Here is a 17,062-nt window from a genome sequence, read left to right as displayed (position 1 = left end):
AGGCTCCGCCCACCTGCCTGGATGCTTCTGCGCATGTGCAGAAGAGTCACGCATGCGCACACGTGCCCACGAGCGAACCAGTAGTGACAGGTTTTGAAACCCGCTCTTGTGCCCACCTAGCATTCCACCATCCTAAGAAAGAGAAAAAAATTCCATCTTTTATCTTCATAGAAATCTGAGATGGCAAAAATCAGGCAAGAGTCCTTTAATATTTAATATGAGTCCATTGGAGATAGGGCGGCATATAAATTAAATAAAATAAATAAATAAAATAAATAAATATTACAAGCAGGGTCCTTCAAAAAAGATAGATTTGACTATACTACAGATCTTGGATACTACTTATAAGAGGCTGCAGCTCTTTTGTAGAAAAAAAGAGGTTTTACAAAATTGCAGGAAGAACATTCTTCATCATTTTAATAAACAAGGACTTCAGCTTATCAGACTAACGTAAAACTGTTCAAGGTTCTATTTCTTGCTATTCCTTTTACCATGTCTTTGTTTACCGTACTTACACTTTCTAGCAGATAGAGCCTGCTTTGATCATGCCTGACTTCCTTTATTGGAACTGGACACGGAGACCAGCATGATTCAAACCTCTCCTCCCTCACCCCACTTGATTTTCTTTGATGGTCGGTAATTCATTGCTTTTGCTCAAATTGATTACTATTAAGCTTGTGGGGTTTTTTTACAGAGAGTATCTACATTTGTCCCTCGAGGGCTCTCTCAAGCAGAATTTTTTTATCCTTTTCTCATCATAAGTGTATAATTTGGATCTTCAGTAGAAGTAGCTGGCAGGAGATTCTGGACAGAAAATAAAATGAGCTATCAATGCTGGCTTAAACCAAAGGCCTATTTGATCCACAATTCTATTTCAGGAATATCTATCAAGAATGAACAAATAGGACGTGAATACACTAGCATCCTCCTGTTTGCATTTTTGTTGAAATGCACCCAGCCTTTGATCCTGAAGTTAATATATAGCCATTACGACTGTTAGCTATTAAAATTCTTATCTTCCATGCATCTGTTTAAGCTTCCTTTGAAATTCCTCAGGTGGTGACTGCAATATATTTTATGATGTAGAAATTCATAGTTTTCAGCACACATTATTTAGAACAGAGATCCTTTTTATCATCTCCCATCATTCAATTTCATTGGATGTACCTGGATTGTAACATTAAGACAGAAAAAAAGTCTTCTATTTATTATTTTTATCTAAACTATGCATGAGTTTTCCTGATTGCTTTTTTTCCTAAGTGGTATCTTTTTTTAATAGAAGAATGGATAATTTTGGCTACCATTATTTTGTACTTTTTCTGGCTCTACAATATCCTTTTCAAGCTTCATAAAACTTGGCCACGTTAGACTCCTCAGAGGAAAAAGAGGATTCAGATGATCCCATCCATCTAGCCCTCTCCACTTCAGTCAAAAGCACGGGACTGATGCCAGAGTCAATCACTCTAACCTAAGATTCTCTATTCGAGACTGAGATGTAATTTCACAGCCTATCTAAACACTATTGTCAGCAGGCTGAATAAGCAAGGCATTATAAAAGTGCTTGTTTGAAAGGAAGGCACCTGGGAATTATGGTTCAGTAAGAATATACAGCATGCCGGGATGACCTTGTGGCCAGATCAAATTGGATAAGCAATAGTTGAATTAAGGTTTTTGACTCAATTAACCTGAACAGACTTGTGGCACATCACAGTTCATTAATTTATTATCATTATTGTATATGGCTAGATTCCAAAATGATTCCTGGTTCATAGTATGTAATCGTTAAGTCTCAGGACCAGTTCCATAAGAGCAGGTTGGTTATAATTTCTAGTATGTCTGCATGACAGCTTATTTATGTAAGAGAAGTCTGTTACTTGCAATTCTATGTGACTGGTCACCTTTGTGCCTCAAAGCATAATTGCTGATGTATAAGTTGTTCATTGTCTGTTCTGACTTGAGTATTCTTTTTTATGTCTCTCTGGCCATGAGAAACCTTTCTTGGAAGTACAACTTCCAAGGTCCTGGAAGGTCCTGAAATTGCATCATTTTACATTCTGTCCTAATGCAGGACAGAAAATCAGAAAGTATATTTCAGGAGTCCAACTGAAAGTCTCTAAAAGCACTAAGGTATTGCTTTTTTTATTTTTTATTCTTTCTGTAATAAGTCTCAACATGGAATTAATTTTTGCAAAGTTGACACATGATGGATCAACCTTTTTATCTCTAACAACCAGACAATTTATTTATTGCATGGATTCACCAACTTCATAACAGAGGATCAGACAATCTTCATTCAGTTCTATTACGCCATCCCTGTTTTTTAGTTTCACAGACATGCAATTCATGATTTTAATTCTTTACTTCTTTTAGATTTTCAATTTCAATTTTCCATATGCCAAAGTCATTACCATAGTGATCTCAACTACCCACAATCAATTGCAGCTTTCACATAGTCCTGCTTGTCATCTTTGATAAGATATAGCAGGTGTACATTAGTCTAGTCTAAATCACATCAGAATTCCATGAAGATAGTAGAAGTTAGATCTGGCATATTCTGTCCAATATGGCAGAAGAAACCACATTTTAGCCAAAAAACACATTCTATCCTTTTAAGAAAACTAGGATTTCTAATACAGAAACTATCTTAGAAGCCAACATAATGTTACCCACCTCTCAGCAATTAGAACAGCTATGCATTATACTAACACACACTTAGGAGGCTTCCTTATTGGATGCTATGCTGGAAGTGTAAAATGATTACGTGTGTGTGTGTGTGTAACATACAATAATTGTTCATACAATAATTTTCATTTAATAGCCATATATTTGGTAGTATGTCTTTGGAAAGAATAAGATTTAAATATGCTAATAGTTTTAAAGTGTTAAGAGTGTGTGTGTGTGTGTGTGTGTGTGTTCATTTCATTCACAAATGAAAGTAAATATGTGTCCCAGGATAATGTTGCAGGATCTAATCTGGATCACCAGGACCTGAGGTTTAGTTTTTCAAAGGTTTCAGACCCATGCTGGAGCTCTGAGGAAGGGCTCCAGCACAAGTCTGAAGATTTGAAAGACTAAACCTTTGGTCCCAGTGACCAGCTCAGATTGGATCCTGAAACAATTTATTATTTTGTAATGGCAAATCAATGTCACTCAATGTACAATCTTCAACTGATGACGTGTTTGATCTCTGCTTATGACCTGTTATTACCATAATGAAAAGACTGATGAATTTTTTCCGTGGTCAGAGTTGAATACTCTGCTTGAAAACGCATACTCATTTACAGTATATGTACATAAACACTGCTTCTTTTTTCATTTTCTCCATTTTTTTGGTTTCCCTTTTTGACCTTTAAAGCCCTACATAGTTTGGGCTGGTTTATTTGAGGGACTAACTCTCCCTCTTTACATCAGGTCTGGCAGAAGGAGCATGTTAGAGATCTCATCAGTTGTGAAGTTCCATCACCATCACCCAAGAAGATGATATTTCTGAACCATAACAGCTCTCCTGTCATGTCATCATCCCCATCCTCTGAGATGAAATTGCCCCTGATTTTACTGATTTTCTGGAAATCCTTTAAAACTTGGTTTTGTCAACAGGCTTGGGGATACCATGGAAGTGGGAAGCCCATGAAATGGCTTATTACATGTAAGACCTTGAATTTACTCTCCCATGGTTTTCTTAATATTTTTTTTTTGTAATTGCTAAGGGCTTAAAATGTTATTTTTAATTGTTCAATTAATTGTATACCACCCAGAGTCATATTCATGAAATGGGTGGCCATATTGATTTGATAAAAATAATAATAAAATAAAATAAAATAAAAAGACAACTACAGCTGAAGAGCTAGCAATAGCAATATATAGCAATTAGAGTCTATATTCTCTGGTTGAGGATTTAAATTACAGACTTATTCTCTTGTATTTTCAAGTTTGTTTATTTATTTATTTATTTATTGCGATTTATATGCCGCCTTTCTCCCTAGGGACTCAAGGCGGCTTACAAAATGACAACTTCAATACAAATCACAATACAATACAAAATTAAAATCAATAACCCAGTTAAAAAACGATTTAAAATTATACCAGTGTACCCCCAAACAGATCAGTTTAATTGGCGGAAGAGCCACGTCTTCAGCTCGCAGCGGAAGGAAAGAAGGTCGGGGGCTGTCCTGAGCTCAGTGGGCAATCCATTCCAGAGGGTCGGGGCTCCCACAGAGAATGCCCTCCCCTTGGGGGTCATCAGCCGACATTGTTTGGCTGACGGCACCCTGAGGAGGCAGACTCTGTGAGAGTGCACAGGACGATGGGAGAACGGCTGGAGATGGTCCTGCAAGTACTCCGGGCCTAAGCCATGAAGGGCTTTATAGGTGAGCACCAGCACCTTGAAACGTATCCGGAGTGCCACCGATAGCCAGTGCAGCTCACGCAGGAGAGGTGTTACACGGGAGTATCTAGACGTCCCCGTAACTACCCGCGCGGCTGCATTTTGGACTAGCTGAAGCCTCTGGACACATCCTAAGGGCAGCCCCATGTAGAGGGTGTTACAGTAGTCCAACCTAGAGGTGACAAGGGCATGAGTGACCGTGGCGAGGGCATCCCGGTCTAGGAACGGGCGCAACTGGTGCACAAGACGGACCTGTGCGAAAGCCCCCCTGGTTACGGCCGTCAGATGGTCATCTAAGGACAGCCGAGAATCCAGGAGGACACCCAAGTTGCGGACCCTATCGGAGGGAACAAGGGTTTCACCTCCGATCATTAAGGATGGAACTTCCAGATTCCAGGATGCCGGCATCCACAGCCACTCAGTCTTGGAAGGGTTGAGTCTAAGCCTGTTCCTCCCCATCCAAACCAGCACCGCTTCCAGGCAGTGGGACATCACGGAAAGGGCATCCCTAGGGTGGTCAGGGGTGGAAATGTAAAGCTGGGTATCATCAGCATATTGATGATACCTCACCCCAAAACCACGGATGATCTCACCCAGCAGTTTCATATAGATGTTAAAAAGCAGAGGGGAGAGAACTGAGCCCTGAGGCACCCCACAAGTGAGAGGCCTCTGGGGAGATCCCTGACCCCCAGACAGACTGCAGACAGCCCGAGAGATAGGAGGAGAACCACTGTAGAACAGTGCCTCCTAACCCTATCCCCCTGAGCCGCTGCAGCAGGATACCATGGTCGATGGTATCGAACGCCACTGAGAGGTCAAGAAGGACCAGGATGGAGGAGCAACCCCCATCCCTGGCCCGCCAGAGATCATTTACTAGGGCGACCAATGCCGTTTCCGTGCTGTGGCCATGCCTGAAACCAGATTGGTAAGGATAAATGGATATTTAGCTATTTTTTCAAGATCATTATTTTATTTTTATTTTTTTTGAGTAATAATTCTCACTAACCTGGAAATAGTAGGTGTTTGCTATATAGGTTTCACTCCCTGTACTGATTAGATAAAGAAGCTTGGATATAGCATTTTTCTTCTTAGTAGTAGTGGAAATAAGTAGCTATTTATTAACAGCAATTAGATGTCAATAAAACATAAATTGTGTGTCTATGTGTGTATTTTATTTTTGATGAGTGTGATCAAAAATGTTTTTTTTTCTTTCATCAAAACTGCCTAGCTCCACTCTATTTACAAATTACCACATAACTGTATAGCCAATTCATTTAGGTTTCTTAAAGATATACAGTTGCAAGAAAAAATATGTGAACCCCTTGGGATTACGTGGAGTTTTGCATGAATTGGTCATTAAATGTGCTCTGAACTTCATCTAAGTCACAACAATAGAAAAACACAGTCTGCTTAAAATAATACTACACAAACATTAGATGTTGCCATGGTTTAATTGAACATAACATGTAAACATTCACAGTGCAGGGAGGAAAAAGTATGTGGCCAAGGAAAGAAGAAAAGGAATGGAGTATTTGTGGGGAAGCTATGGCTGGTAAAATAAAAATGCTCCCATTGAGCTAAACCATTTTCCTGAAATTCATAAAACAAACAAAAAAATCACTAAGAAATTGTGAAGGCTTAATACAGGAAATAAGAAATCATTCAAACATGAGAGGATATTTCCTATGCCATGACAGCTTTGGTTGAGCTTTTTTGAGCATTAAAACTAAATAAATTATAATAATAAAAATACAGCTGTTCCCTTGAAAACAACTAAAAATACAGACATAAATAACTACGTCTCATGCACAATGTTTATATCAAAAACTCATGAAGATTGCTTTCAACTACATTGCCATCAGTTCTGAAACTGCCTTTACAGGGACAGCTGTGTACACACATAAATAAATAAGTAAATAAGGCAGAAATGTACAGATATCATATCTTCCTTTCAAAGCTTCAGAGTTAATTGCTGAAATACTTGTTCCAAATTGTCAGTTGGAGAAAAATCAGCCTAAGCTGTTAATAAATCAATGTATACTTCGGTTCTCATAACAAGTACACCCACAGGAGTGAACCAACTTGATGATCAAGAATATAGATATTGACAGTGTCACAGCTATGCAAAGACAGTTCCTCTCCTCTTCCTAGTCCCTTAGGAGATGAGGAAAACAGGAGAGGGAATAACTTCATCCAATCTGTCTCAAGGCTACTAGATCTGAAGTGACAGTGATGAAAATTATTGAACTCACCAATCCCCAGACTCTAACATCAAGCAGGTTTTCTTTCTTACCTTCAAAGCTCCCGGCAAACAGGTAAATCCAGGTTATAGCAGGAACGAATAGCAGAGTCAGAGAGGCAGCCAGGAATTTCCGTCGCCCTCTGCAAATTCCCAGCATTCTCTCTGAAGTGAAGCTTCCCAACCTGGTCCTGTTCCTATGTCGGAAGCATGGAGTCCATAGTCTCCCACATATTATCTGAAAGCAAGAGAAAGTAATGTAATCTATGCAGTTTAGCACTTTCTCATTTCAAAAAAAAATCAGACTTTTTTCATAGCCCCTGAAAAACTAAGATTAAAAAACAGCCATGCATGCTGCAAAACCCAGTCCAGAGTCAATGCACTGTAAAAGTAAGAAATGTAAATGTGTGCCTTACGTGCATGATGAAAGAGCATAAATCTATAGTGTATGATACTAGCTCGGATACCACATGTTTTATTTAAAACAACAATAAAGAAACAGAAACTATAGCGAACAGTAATGGGAATAATAATATTGTCCCACAAAAGCCATTTTATTTTTACCACTTTCCAGTATATAAGTAACCTTCTGAATATCTGTAAATGAAAGTAAGAGTTGGCAAACATATGGGACATGTAGTTAGAAAGAACTTTTGCTGTATTCTTGCTAAGATTATTCTTGTGTGTCATGTAGTGATAAAGTCAAATTGCTGTTATACAGTTGCAAAATGGCTTTGAAATTGGATAGATTGGTTCTTAGCATTATTTCCTACCAACACTAGCTTGATAATTAAGGAAACTTGGATTAAAAGAAATTTGACACAAAGCCTTCTTGGTTTAACTTCTATGTTTTAAATTCCTAACTTTAACCATTCCTCTTGTTTTCTAAAAATGGCAGTAGTCAAACTAATATATGAAAGCAAAACATAGTTTCTGTTATTGTTAATTTCACATTCAGTTGTATACATTGAATAAATAAAGCAACCTATTGAAGGAAATATGATTTTAAAAACAAATTAATTTCATTATTGAAATTAGACACAGTGGATTTGGGGTTCAAGTCAAAGAAAGTGGAATAATTTCAAGAATGATATCAAGAACAGTAAGAAAAAAAACCCTGAAAAATTAACAAGGAGAATATTGTCAATTGGCTATTTTGAAGTTATCTCCCATAGCTAAAGTATCACTACCCTTGTCTAATATTTAATGACCTTTAATGAAATAAATAATATTAATCAAGGCATGCAGCACATTTCCTTCACATGTCCTTAATTACAATACTTATAATTAAGTGATAATATAATCTCTATTCAGATTTCATACCATGTTATACCAACCACAGATTGAGAAAGAAAAACTACAAATATCTGCTATTCATTTACCTACTAATGATTTTAAGTCAGAGGAAGATTTTTGCATTTCACTTATCAGTAACAACTCTTAATTATTCTTGAAAAATAAATTTCATTATTATTTCCTTTCTTCAAGAATCTGAAGGCAGGATCTAGGCCAAATCAAAATGTTATGATTCAATGATTAATATAAATATTATCTTTCAAGATATACAATGAATATTACAATTGCAGCATTCGCATACAAAAAGGAAAGTGTATTCTCTTGTTCACAAGTCTAGATTCAAAACTGTAATTAAAAATCTTCCTAAACGCTGAGAATATATACAATGAGCACAGCTTTGGAAAGCAAAGATTTAATAGTGCTAAAGTTCCATAGAGAATTTAAATAATTAATCTAATATTTAACAAATACCTCTTTTGTTCCATTTAATCTCTATGCCATTGTCAGAGAATCACACAGCACTTTCCTTTTATAAAGGAAAGATTTAATACTGAAATTGGAAAATGCAGCAAAATTTGTAATACTAAATTCTTACACATTCAAAATTAGGAGTAGCCAATTGTATGATTCAGATTTTATGCGAGAGAGAGAGAGAGAGAGAGAGAGAGAGAGAGAGAGAGAGAGAGAGAGAGAGAGAGAGAGAGAGAGAGAGTGGAGAGAGAGAGAGGGAGAGAGATGTTACACATAACCATAAATATTTTTAGTAGACTTTATTCTCCTTTTTTCATCAGCAGCTATGTTTTATTTGCCTAATTTTCACATGGAAAAACAAGTAATACTGCATTCATCTGTTATTATGATATGTTCACTGTGCTGTGTAACATTCACTTCATTGCAGGAATAGAAATTATAACTAAATGCTATTTCTAATTTTCTGTGAGTATAAACATTTAAATTTTAATTTGGAAAAAAGAAATATGTGAAAAAAATTATGCCTTGATGCCTATTCCTTTTTGCTGAAGGTGATATTTTTAATTAGTAATAACAGTATGATGCTGGCTCCAAATTTCCTTAAAACTTCAGTGCTGAAGATAACAGGAATAATGTTAACAAACAGTACAATCACTGTGATATAACTGGATTCCATTTCCCCCCACTCAACAACAACAGCAACATATATATGGAAGATGCAAATCTCAGTTAATTGTAAATACATTAATTAAATTTCACAAAATCTCTTACAGAAGTCTTATTCCTACTTATCAAAAACAGGAATATCAACCATCCTTTTTAAAAGTAGAGAATAATGAGTTATGTATTATAAAAACAATGAATTTTAAATATGTTATAATATGCTGGTATATTACCCGTAATGAAGATTTGACTGCCTGGTTGATAAACATACTATAAAAAATGAGATATACAAACTACAGAATGTTAGTTAGAAATCTACGAGGAGCTAGCACTGTCACCATTAGTTCTACAGAAAACAGTCAAGATTCACAGTTAATTTTAAGGAACTTTCGCTAACTCCTTAACTGTTCTAACCAGGTGACATACATCACTCCTGAGATTACAAGACAAATGTGAGGAAACAAGGAGAAATAGACTTGCTTTCAAATTTTAAATATATTCAATTTTTACAGAATAAAAAAGAGGCACAAAAGAAAAGACAAAGTCACAAAGAAGGAAGATAATCTGTACAGCTGAATCATTTCAGTGCTGAACCAATTGAACATTAGCTGCACTGATATAAAGAATCACAATAACGTTTTAAAAAGACATACTGATAAAATTCAAATTTCACATCAGTATATTCAGGTCAAGAAAATTCACAAATGGAAGATGTCACCTGGAAATTTATAATTGTGATTACATGCAAAGGTCTTCTCAATTCAGAAATTCAGCTTACATTTTCAACTGAATATTCAGATGGCTTTCAGCAGTTTTCTATATAAATATAACTTATCCATAGCATGTTCCATCTTGGCCATTTATAGCAGCAAGACAGATAACATAAATTCAGGGATCTAAGCTTATGATTTTTCATGTATTTTTGTCTTATAATGCTGTGTTTCTATTCTCTCAGAAGAAGAAAAAATAAGAGAGAAAAAATACATATCTCCAAATATCATTTAAACTCTCTTGAGAAACCCATAGAACCTCAACCAGAGTGGAGTTTATTCTTATATTTAAAACTCTTATATTTTGAACACTTTATAAATTAAAAGACAGGAAGCAAATTGAAGTGCCGCAATCCAACAGTGTATGTATTATTTAGCAGAGCACAATGCAATTAGGAAGGCAATGGTCATTTCACAGCCTATAGCCCTCTAAAAGAAAGGGTATTACATAACCTCCAAAAATGTGTGTATACAATTGCCAAAATCATACCTCTTTATTTCTTAAACTGAAGATTGTATACATTTTGTGGAGATCAATAAAAACTCATTTGTAAACTGGCTATTACAATATGGCTAACACTGAAGGTTGAAAATCTTAACATGTAAATGTGTGTGTGTGTGTGTGTGTGTGTGTGTGTGTGTGTGTATGCATATTTAATATATTTAATATAATATATAATATATATATTATGGCCCTGTAATCCCTTGATTTGGGACAGTTATCTACAAATATCTCCAATATTTGTAGATAACTACTGCTTTGATTTATAAAAAGCAGCCTGATGATTGGAATCCTTTAATAATTTAACTGAAGAAACTTTCCTCTGTTATATCTTAAGACAGTACCAAAATGCTAAGCAAGACTTCTTTCCATTAAGATCTTTTTTAAGAAACCATAATTGCAGAGCTGTCATACAATGAATATAATCATATCTGTTCAGATTATTTGCTTCTATACTAAATACAGGATGTGAAGCAGGTCTCTGTTATGTCCTGCAGAAACTACTTTTAAAATCATAGTTAAGAGGTGTAGAAACCAGATTTCCTGAATTTGGAGTTAAATTAATAACTAAATACACAATTCTGAATAACAACTGAATAACGGTATCCCAGAAACCATATAAAATATCTTTAGCATAAAATAATTCCAATAGATCTGAATTACCTTTTAGTAGCTAATATATAATTTGTTAGAAAAAAAAATATATGATGTAACTGACTTATGACCATTTGTTTAGCAACTGTTCAAAGTTATGAAGGGGTTGGAAAAAAGTAAGCTATAACCATCACTTGGTTATGATCCAAGTGCTTGGCAATGGTTCACATTTATGGAAATTTCAGCATCCTACACATCATTGCCATTTACAATCTTCCCAGCTGTCTTCTGACAAGCAAAGTCAATGGGGAAGTTGGCAGGAAGGGTTGCAAGCTGTGGTCATGTGATGTCTTGCTAAACAACCATGGTAAATCATTTACCGGCCATGACCAAAAGGTTTGTAAAATTATATGCGGTCAAGTCATACGTCGTTTAATAACCACACTGCTTAACAACAAATTTTGCAGTCCCAATTGTGGTCATAAATCAAGGACTACCTATACTCTGAGCATTGACACCAAATATGAATGTTTAGTCAAAAAACATTCCACGATAGAATAAACTAAACTACCCAACAGCCTGACATCAATATTTAGGAGGATTCTAGAGTAGATCCTAAAGCAATTGATCTGTTAAGTGCTTTAAACACAATGTAGTAATTACCAGATGTCAGCACAGATTTATCAAAAGTAGGTCTTGTTAAACTAACCTTATCTCCTGTTTTGATTGGATAATTTCCTTAACATATTGCGAGAATGCTCTAAGCATACCATCTTTTTCTTAGCAAACAGCTGACACAAATGCCATGACACTTTCATTACCAATTAGTAAGCTAGGGCTGGATGGTGTGACAGTTTAGTAGATATACAATTGGTTCAAAAATTGTATTTCAAGAGTACTCATCAGTGGTTGGTTCTTCGTAAAACTGAGGAAGGTATTGAACAAGGTATTATGAAGTTCAGTTCTGGTCCCTGTTTTAACATTAATAAATTGATGAAATGTTGAATGCTTATCAAATTGCAACAGAAATTTTGGGCTCAACTGTGGTTGAAAGTTGAGGGCTTCCTTAGTGAAATGGGTAACATTGGTTTTTAAAGTAGCAAAGTTCATAGTGAGATATGCAAATTCTTTAGATAGGAAACAAAAATAAAATATACAGATCTAGGATGATATAGTTATTATATTATTGTATTGCCATACACTTAGAAAAAAATAATTTATTACAATTATTGGAATAATTGATAACAAACAACATACTGATGGAAAAGCCATTTTACAAGACATTGAGAGAAGAAATTTACTTATTCGAATTTATTATACCTGCCCAACTGCAATGGAAAATAACTGCTCCATTTATTATGTGTTAATCAAACACCAATTCAACTATTGTGTCCAGTTCTAGGCATCACATTTTTAAGTACCTGAAGTTTAGAAAAAGGACAGATGGATAATCAGAGGATGTATGTTGTATGTTTGTCTCTGAAAAGAGAAGACTGGGAATGATATAATACCATAATTCTAGTACCTGAATGACATCACGGAGAAGGCCACAGAGAGGGTTTCCTCCCTCATCCGAAAATAGCAATAGCAATAAGGACTTAGACTTATATACTGCTCCATAGTATTTTACAGCACTCTCTAAGCCATTTACAATGTCAGCATATTGCCCCCAACAATCTGGATCCTCATTTGACTGACCTTGGAAGGATGGAAGGCTAAGTTAACCTTGAGCCACATCAGGATCAAACTCCAGCCTGTGGGCAGAACTAGCCTGCAATACTTCATTCTAACATTGCATCACCAATTCATGGTTTGGCATAAAATAATGGTGTTATCTTACAGGAAAGAAAAATCTGGTTTAATGTTATAGGAGAAAGTAAAAGCAGAAGCACCAGTTATCCATAAAGAGAATGGATTCTCCTTTAAATTAAGTGATCCAGCAGATGCTAAGAAACCATTTTCCATGAATGATTTAATTCACATTCCTGTCTGAAGCAGGGAGTTGGATTTACTGGCCTAAAGTGTTTCTTCTATCTCTATAATTCTTTGATCGTTTGTATTGATATATCTTTAAGATTTCAGATTTTAATATACCTAGTCTGGAGACAGTCCAGTGTTCTCCTTTCAAACACTCTTAAAATTAAGAAAAATCCAGACTTCAACAAAATCATTTGACAGCTGACTAAAGAAATGAAGGTCTCATAGCCAAAAAATTTCTGCATGCAGGATGTCCAATTACAGCAACAAAATTAACCTGTCAAAAAAATAAATTGGGACGCACAAGAGTAAGTCAATTCTGAATCTCAATGAATTAGATTTTATCAAACAAAAAAGTAAAAAAAAAAAAGGAAAGTGAAATTTCTTTCCCTCCCTCCTCTTTCTGGGTATACCATGGATAGAAGGCATAAAGATAGAAACTGTTTTCTGTTTCTAGCTTGTACTCACCAGTTTGTTACTCTCCATACCCTGTTGCGCTATCCTGAAATATTCTCCTTTATACTCAATATTACTAAGTCAACTAAATTTGAAACACAAGTTTCTAGTCCATAACAGAATAACAGAGTTATTGGAGTCTTGGAGATTTTCTAGTCTAATCCCTGGTCAGGTAGGAAATCCTATACCATTTCAGACAAATGGTTGTCCAATCTTTTCTTAAAAACCTCCAGTGTTGGAGCTCCCACAACTTTTGAAAGTAACCCATTTTTCTTTATACTGTGCTCTTTAGGCAAACGAAGCTCATGCACATGCTTACCATACGCTCAGAAAATACTTTCATGTGCCCCAGATGCTAGTGCTGAGAATGATATTTTTATGAAGTCATTTATTACCCCTCTTGACAGAAACCCACCACTGAAATTTTCTGATTTTTCAAAGTTATTCAAATTGGCAGCCATCTACTCATCTTCTGGTAGCAAGTTTCACCATTTAAACTTTGTGCTGTGAAAATAAATATTTCATTGTTTCATGCTCTGAAGCAGAACACTGTAGCTTGTTAGTAGTGGTTTTATATAATGTGGATATTCTGCTGCATTCATGTTGTTTGGAGCGAACTACACTCACCCTATCTATCGAAGATTTGGATAACTATTGGCATTGCTAGATTCAAAACTCTCTTCAAATGCTGATTTGAGCATTTGGATGGCAATCCACTTTCCAAACAAACATATGCTAGGGGTCTTCACACTTCAAAAATTATTCAGAAGATATAGTTTTGATCTTGCACAAGCAGCAGCCCTTTACTGTTGATTAAAAGGGTCGATGCTCATCTCCATTTCTTAGTTAAGAAAATCATGCTGATCATGTGGCCAGCATGACTAGATGCCGAGGCTCAAGGAACGCTGTTACCTTACTACCAAAGTGGTACCTATTTATCTACTTGCATTTTTATGCTTTCAAATTACTAGGTGGGCAGGAATTGGGGCAAGTAACTTTTTTTTTTTAATTTGATTTATATGCCGCCCTTCTCCGAAGACTCAGTGCGGCTTACAATGTGCTCAGCAATAGCCTTCATCCTTTTGTATATTTTATACAAAGTCAGCTTATTGCCCCCACAATCTGGGTCCTCAATTTACCTACCTTAGAAAGGATGGAAGGCTGAGTCAACCTTGAGCCTTGGCGAGATTCAAACCCTGTAGTAATTGCAGGCAGCTGGTCTTAATAACCAGCTTAATAACAGGGTGCCTTAAACCCCTGTACTACCAAGGCTCGCCCTGCAGTGCACCACTCAGGTCTCAATATCTTTAATAAGCCATCATGTCCCTGTATATCGTTCATTAAAGAAGCCAGATTTTACTGTCCATTAAGGAGTCCATCATTTATTTTAGTGACTATTATCCTTAAATAATAGTCAGAGCCGAGGTGGTGCAGTGGTTAGAGTACATTACTGCAGGCTACTTCTGCTGCCTGCTGGCTGCCTGCAATTTAGCAGTTCAAATCTCATCAGGCTCAAAGTTGACTCATCCTTCCATCCTTCCGAAGTGGATAAAATGAGGACCCAGATTGTTGGGGGCAATATGCTGACTCTGTAAACCGCTTAGAGAGGGCTGTAAAAGCACTATGAAGTGGTATATACATCTAAGGGCTATTGCTAAATCAGCAAGATCTTTTCTCAGGCTCAGAGGAAGCCTAAAAAATTATTTAGGGCAGCAGAGAGATGCTTCTGAACAAACACTGAAACATGCCCTCTTAGTCACTACTTGGTGATCGCTAATAGCTTAACTTTCTCAGTTACAACATACTCATATGTAGTTTTAACATCCCTACCACCACTCCAAGATAATAGAAAAAGAAAACAAAAACAGGAGTTAGTGTCACATAATGGTGACACTTCAATCTGTATCTCCATGTAAGTTGGTCATCTCAGTCATCCTCAAGTTAAACATAAATGGTCTGTTGTTCAACTCACCAACTTATGAATTATCAGCACAAGACACCAATAGAAGTGAATACGTGTAGCTCAGGGTTGGACTGTGGACTTTTGATGCTCTCTGAGCTTGATTGTTTGCTTGCAGATGTTTTGTTACCTGACTAGCTAACATCTTCAGTGCTAGAAGGAAGTGGGTTTTTTTATACACCAGATAAACAATACCCTGATCAAGGAACTAACAACTCAGTCAATCAAGAAGTAGACAATAGCCTAATCAAGGAATAACCAAGGAATAAACTGCAACCTCACGAACACTGTCAGAGCAAAGCTACTGTATATAAACAAAAAGTAAACTCCACTCCCTTCTAGCATTGAAGATGTTACCTAGTGGATAATGAAATTTCTGCACGCAAACCATCAAGCTCAAAGAGACCAAGAACTCCACAATACAAGACAGGCAATAATGGATAAGTTAAATTAAGAAGTACTCTATGATTGAAGCAACAGTTTTATCCTATTTATATAATATCTTTTATGACACTATTACAATGATATAAAGACAGTGTTTCTATTTCCCCTCCTTCAGATTTGATTAGGAAAAAAGAAAGCTTTATTATTTAAACAAGAAGAGAAACATTATGGTTTCATGTCAGTAACAGATGTGGGGATTTGAAAAAGAATATTACAATAGCTCTATTCTAAAATGTAAGTGAAATGATTCCATCTAATTTGACTATTAATTTACTGGCAGCTGCAATTTGATTGAAGTCCTGCCCTTTCTTACTTTCTTACTATCCCTGCAGATATTCATTCTGATAGATAGATATAGATAAATAGATAAATAGATATAGATGATAGATGGATGGATGGATGGATGGATGGATGGATAGATAGATAGATAGATAGATAGATAGATAGATAGATAGATAGATGGAGCACTGCATTCTCCCTAGTTTACCGCGTTTGGATTAAATCTAAAGGGAAAACATCATAAAGATAATCCCCCTCTAAGGCATGAGTACTGATGCTACTGTCACTGTTAAGGGAAGGGACTTGCTTTTGAGCAATTGTTAGATAATGTCTTTATTCCCTGGAGAAATTGTCCAGCAAATTTCTCTGTCCACAAAACTGATACAGAAGCTCAGGACTGTTTGTGCCACAATCCAATATCTTCATTAAATGAGTTCAGCTTGACTAAATCCATGAGATACCTACAAAACCTTTACTGACATTTGTTTTCTTTGGTTAGACATATATTATTTTTCCCATTAAATGTTAACACATGCAATTATTTCCTATATAAAAGTTGTTCCATTTAACACAGAGACACAGACACACAGACACACACACACACACACACACCAAGACACAAAATCCAGGAGAATAGGACTATTTAATAAATGCAAGAACCGAAGCAGAGAATCTGATTTAACCAAGGCTTTTTGTGTTTTGATGTTACATCAAGAACTAATTGGAACTGAATGTAAATGTCCCTCAAACCCAGTAGAACAATATCTGTCCTTATAATTTAATGAAATTAATACCTCTTGGCCATTTCAATGGGAACATATTTTTATAAATGGATATATAATACAGCTTCCCACCCACTATAGAACTAAAGAAGCTAAGAATAATAAAATTTAGATATCCACAATGCACCATTATGTCTTACTGCAAGAAATTTCAAGTTTGACTAAGAGTTTATGGAAAAGCACTAATATTTCTTCTTCCATTCATTAGTCTTTACACCCAAGTCAAAATTTTCCATGTACTTAAT

At 35.9% G+C, this 17,062-nt stretch overlaps 1 protein-coding gene across 1 annotated transcript in view; it reads right to left on the bottom strand.

The window, feature by feature from the left end:
* Positions 1-17,062, bottom strand: part of LARGE1 (LARGE xylosyl- and glucuronyltransferase 1) — a 381,838-nt gene that overhangs the window by 275,344 nt on the left and 89,432 nt on the right. The window contains exon 2 of the mRNA XM_070947065.1: positions 6,678-6,861. Within this exon, the coding sequence (XP_070803166.1) occupies positions 6,678-6,783 (106 nt within the window). The 5' untranslated portion in view covers positions 6,784-6,861. The remainder of the gene's footprint in view (positions 1-6,677; positions 6,862-17,062) is intronic.

This window comes from Pituophis catenifer, unplaced genomic scaffold (genome assembly GCF_029215685.1).
Source record: "Pituophis catenifer annectens isolate HBS135680 unplaced genomic scaffold, rPitCat1.0.hap2 SCAF_7, whole genome shotgun sequence".
NCBI classification, from domain to species: Eukaryota; Metazoa; Chordata; class Lepidosauria; order Squamata; family Colubridae; genus Pituophis; species Pituophis catenifer.
Note: the sequence above shows the minus strand (reverse complement) of the source record. Positions and strands in the feature narration are given on the sequence as shown.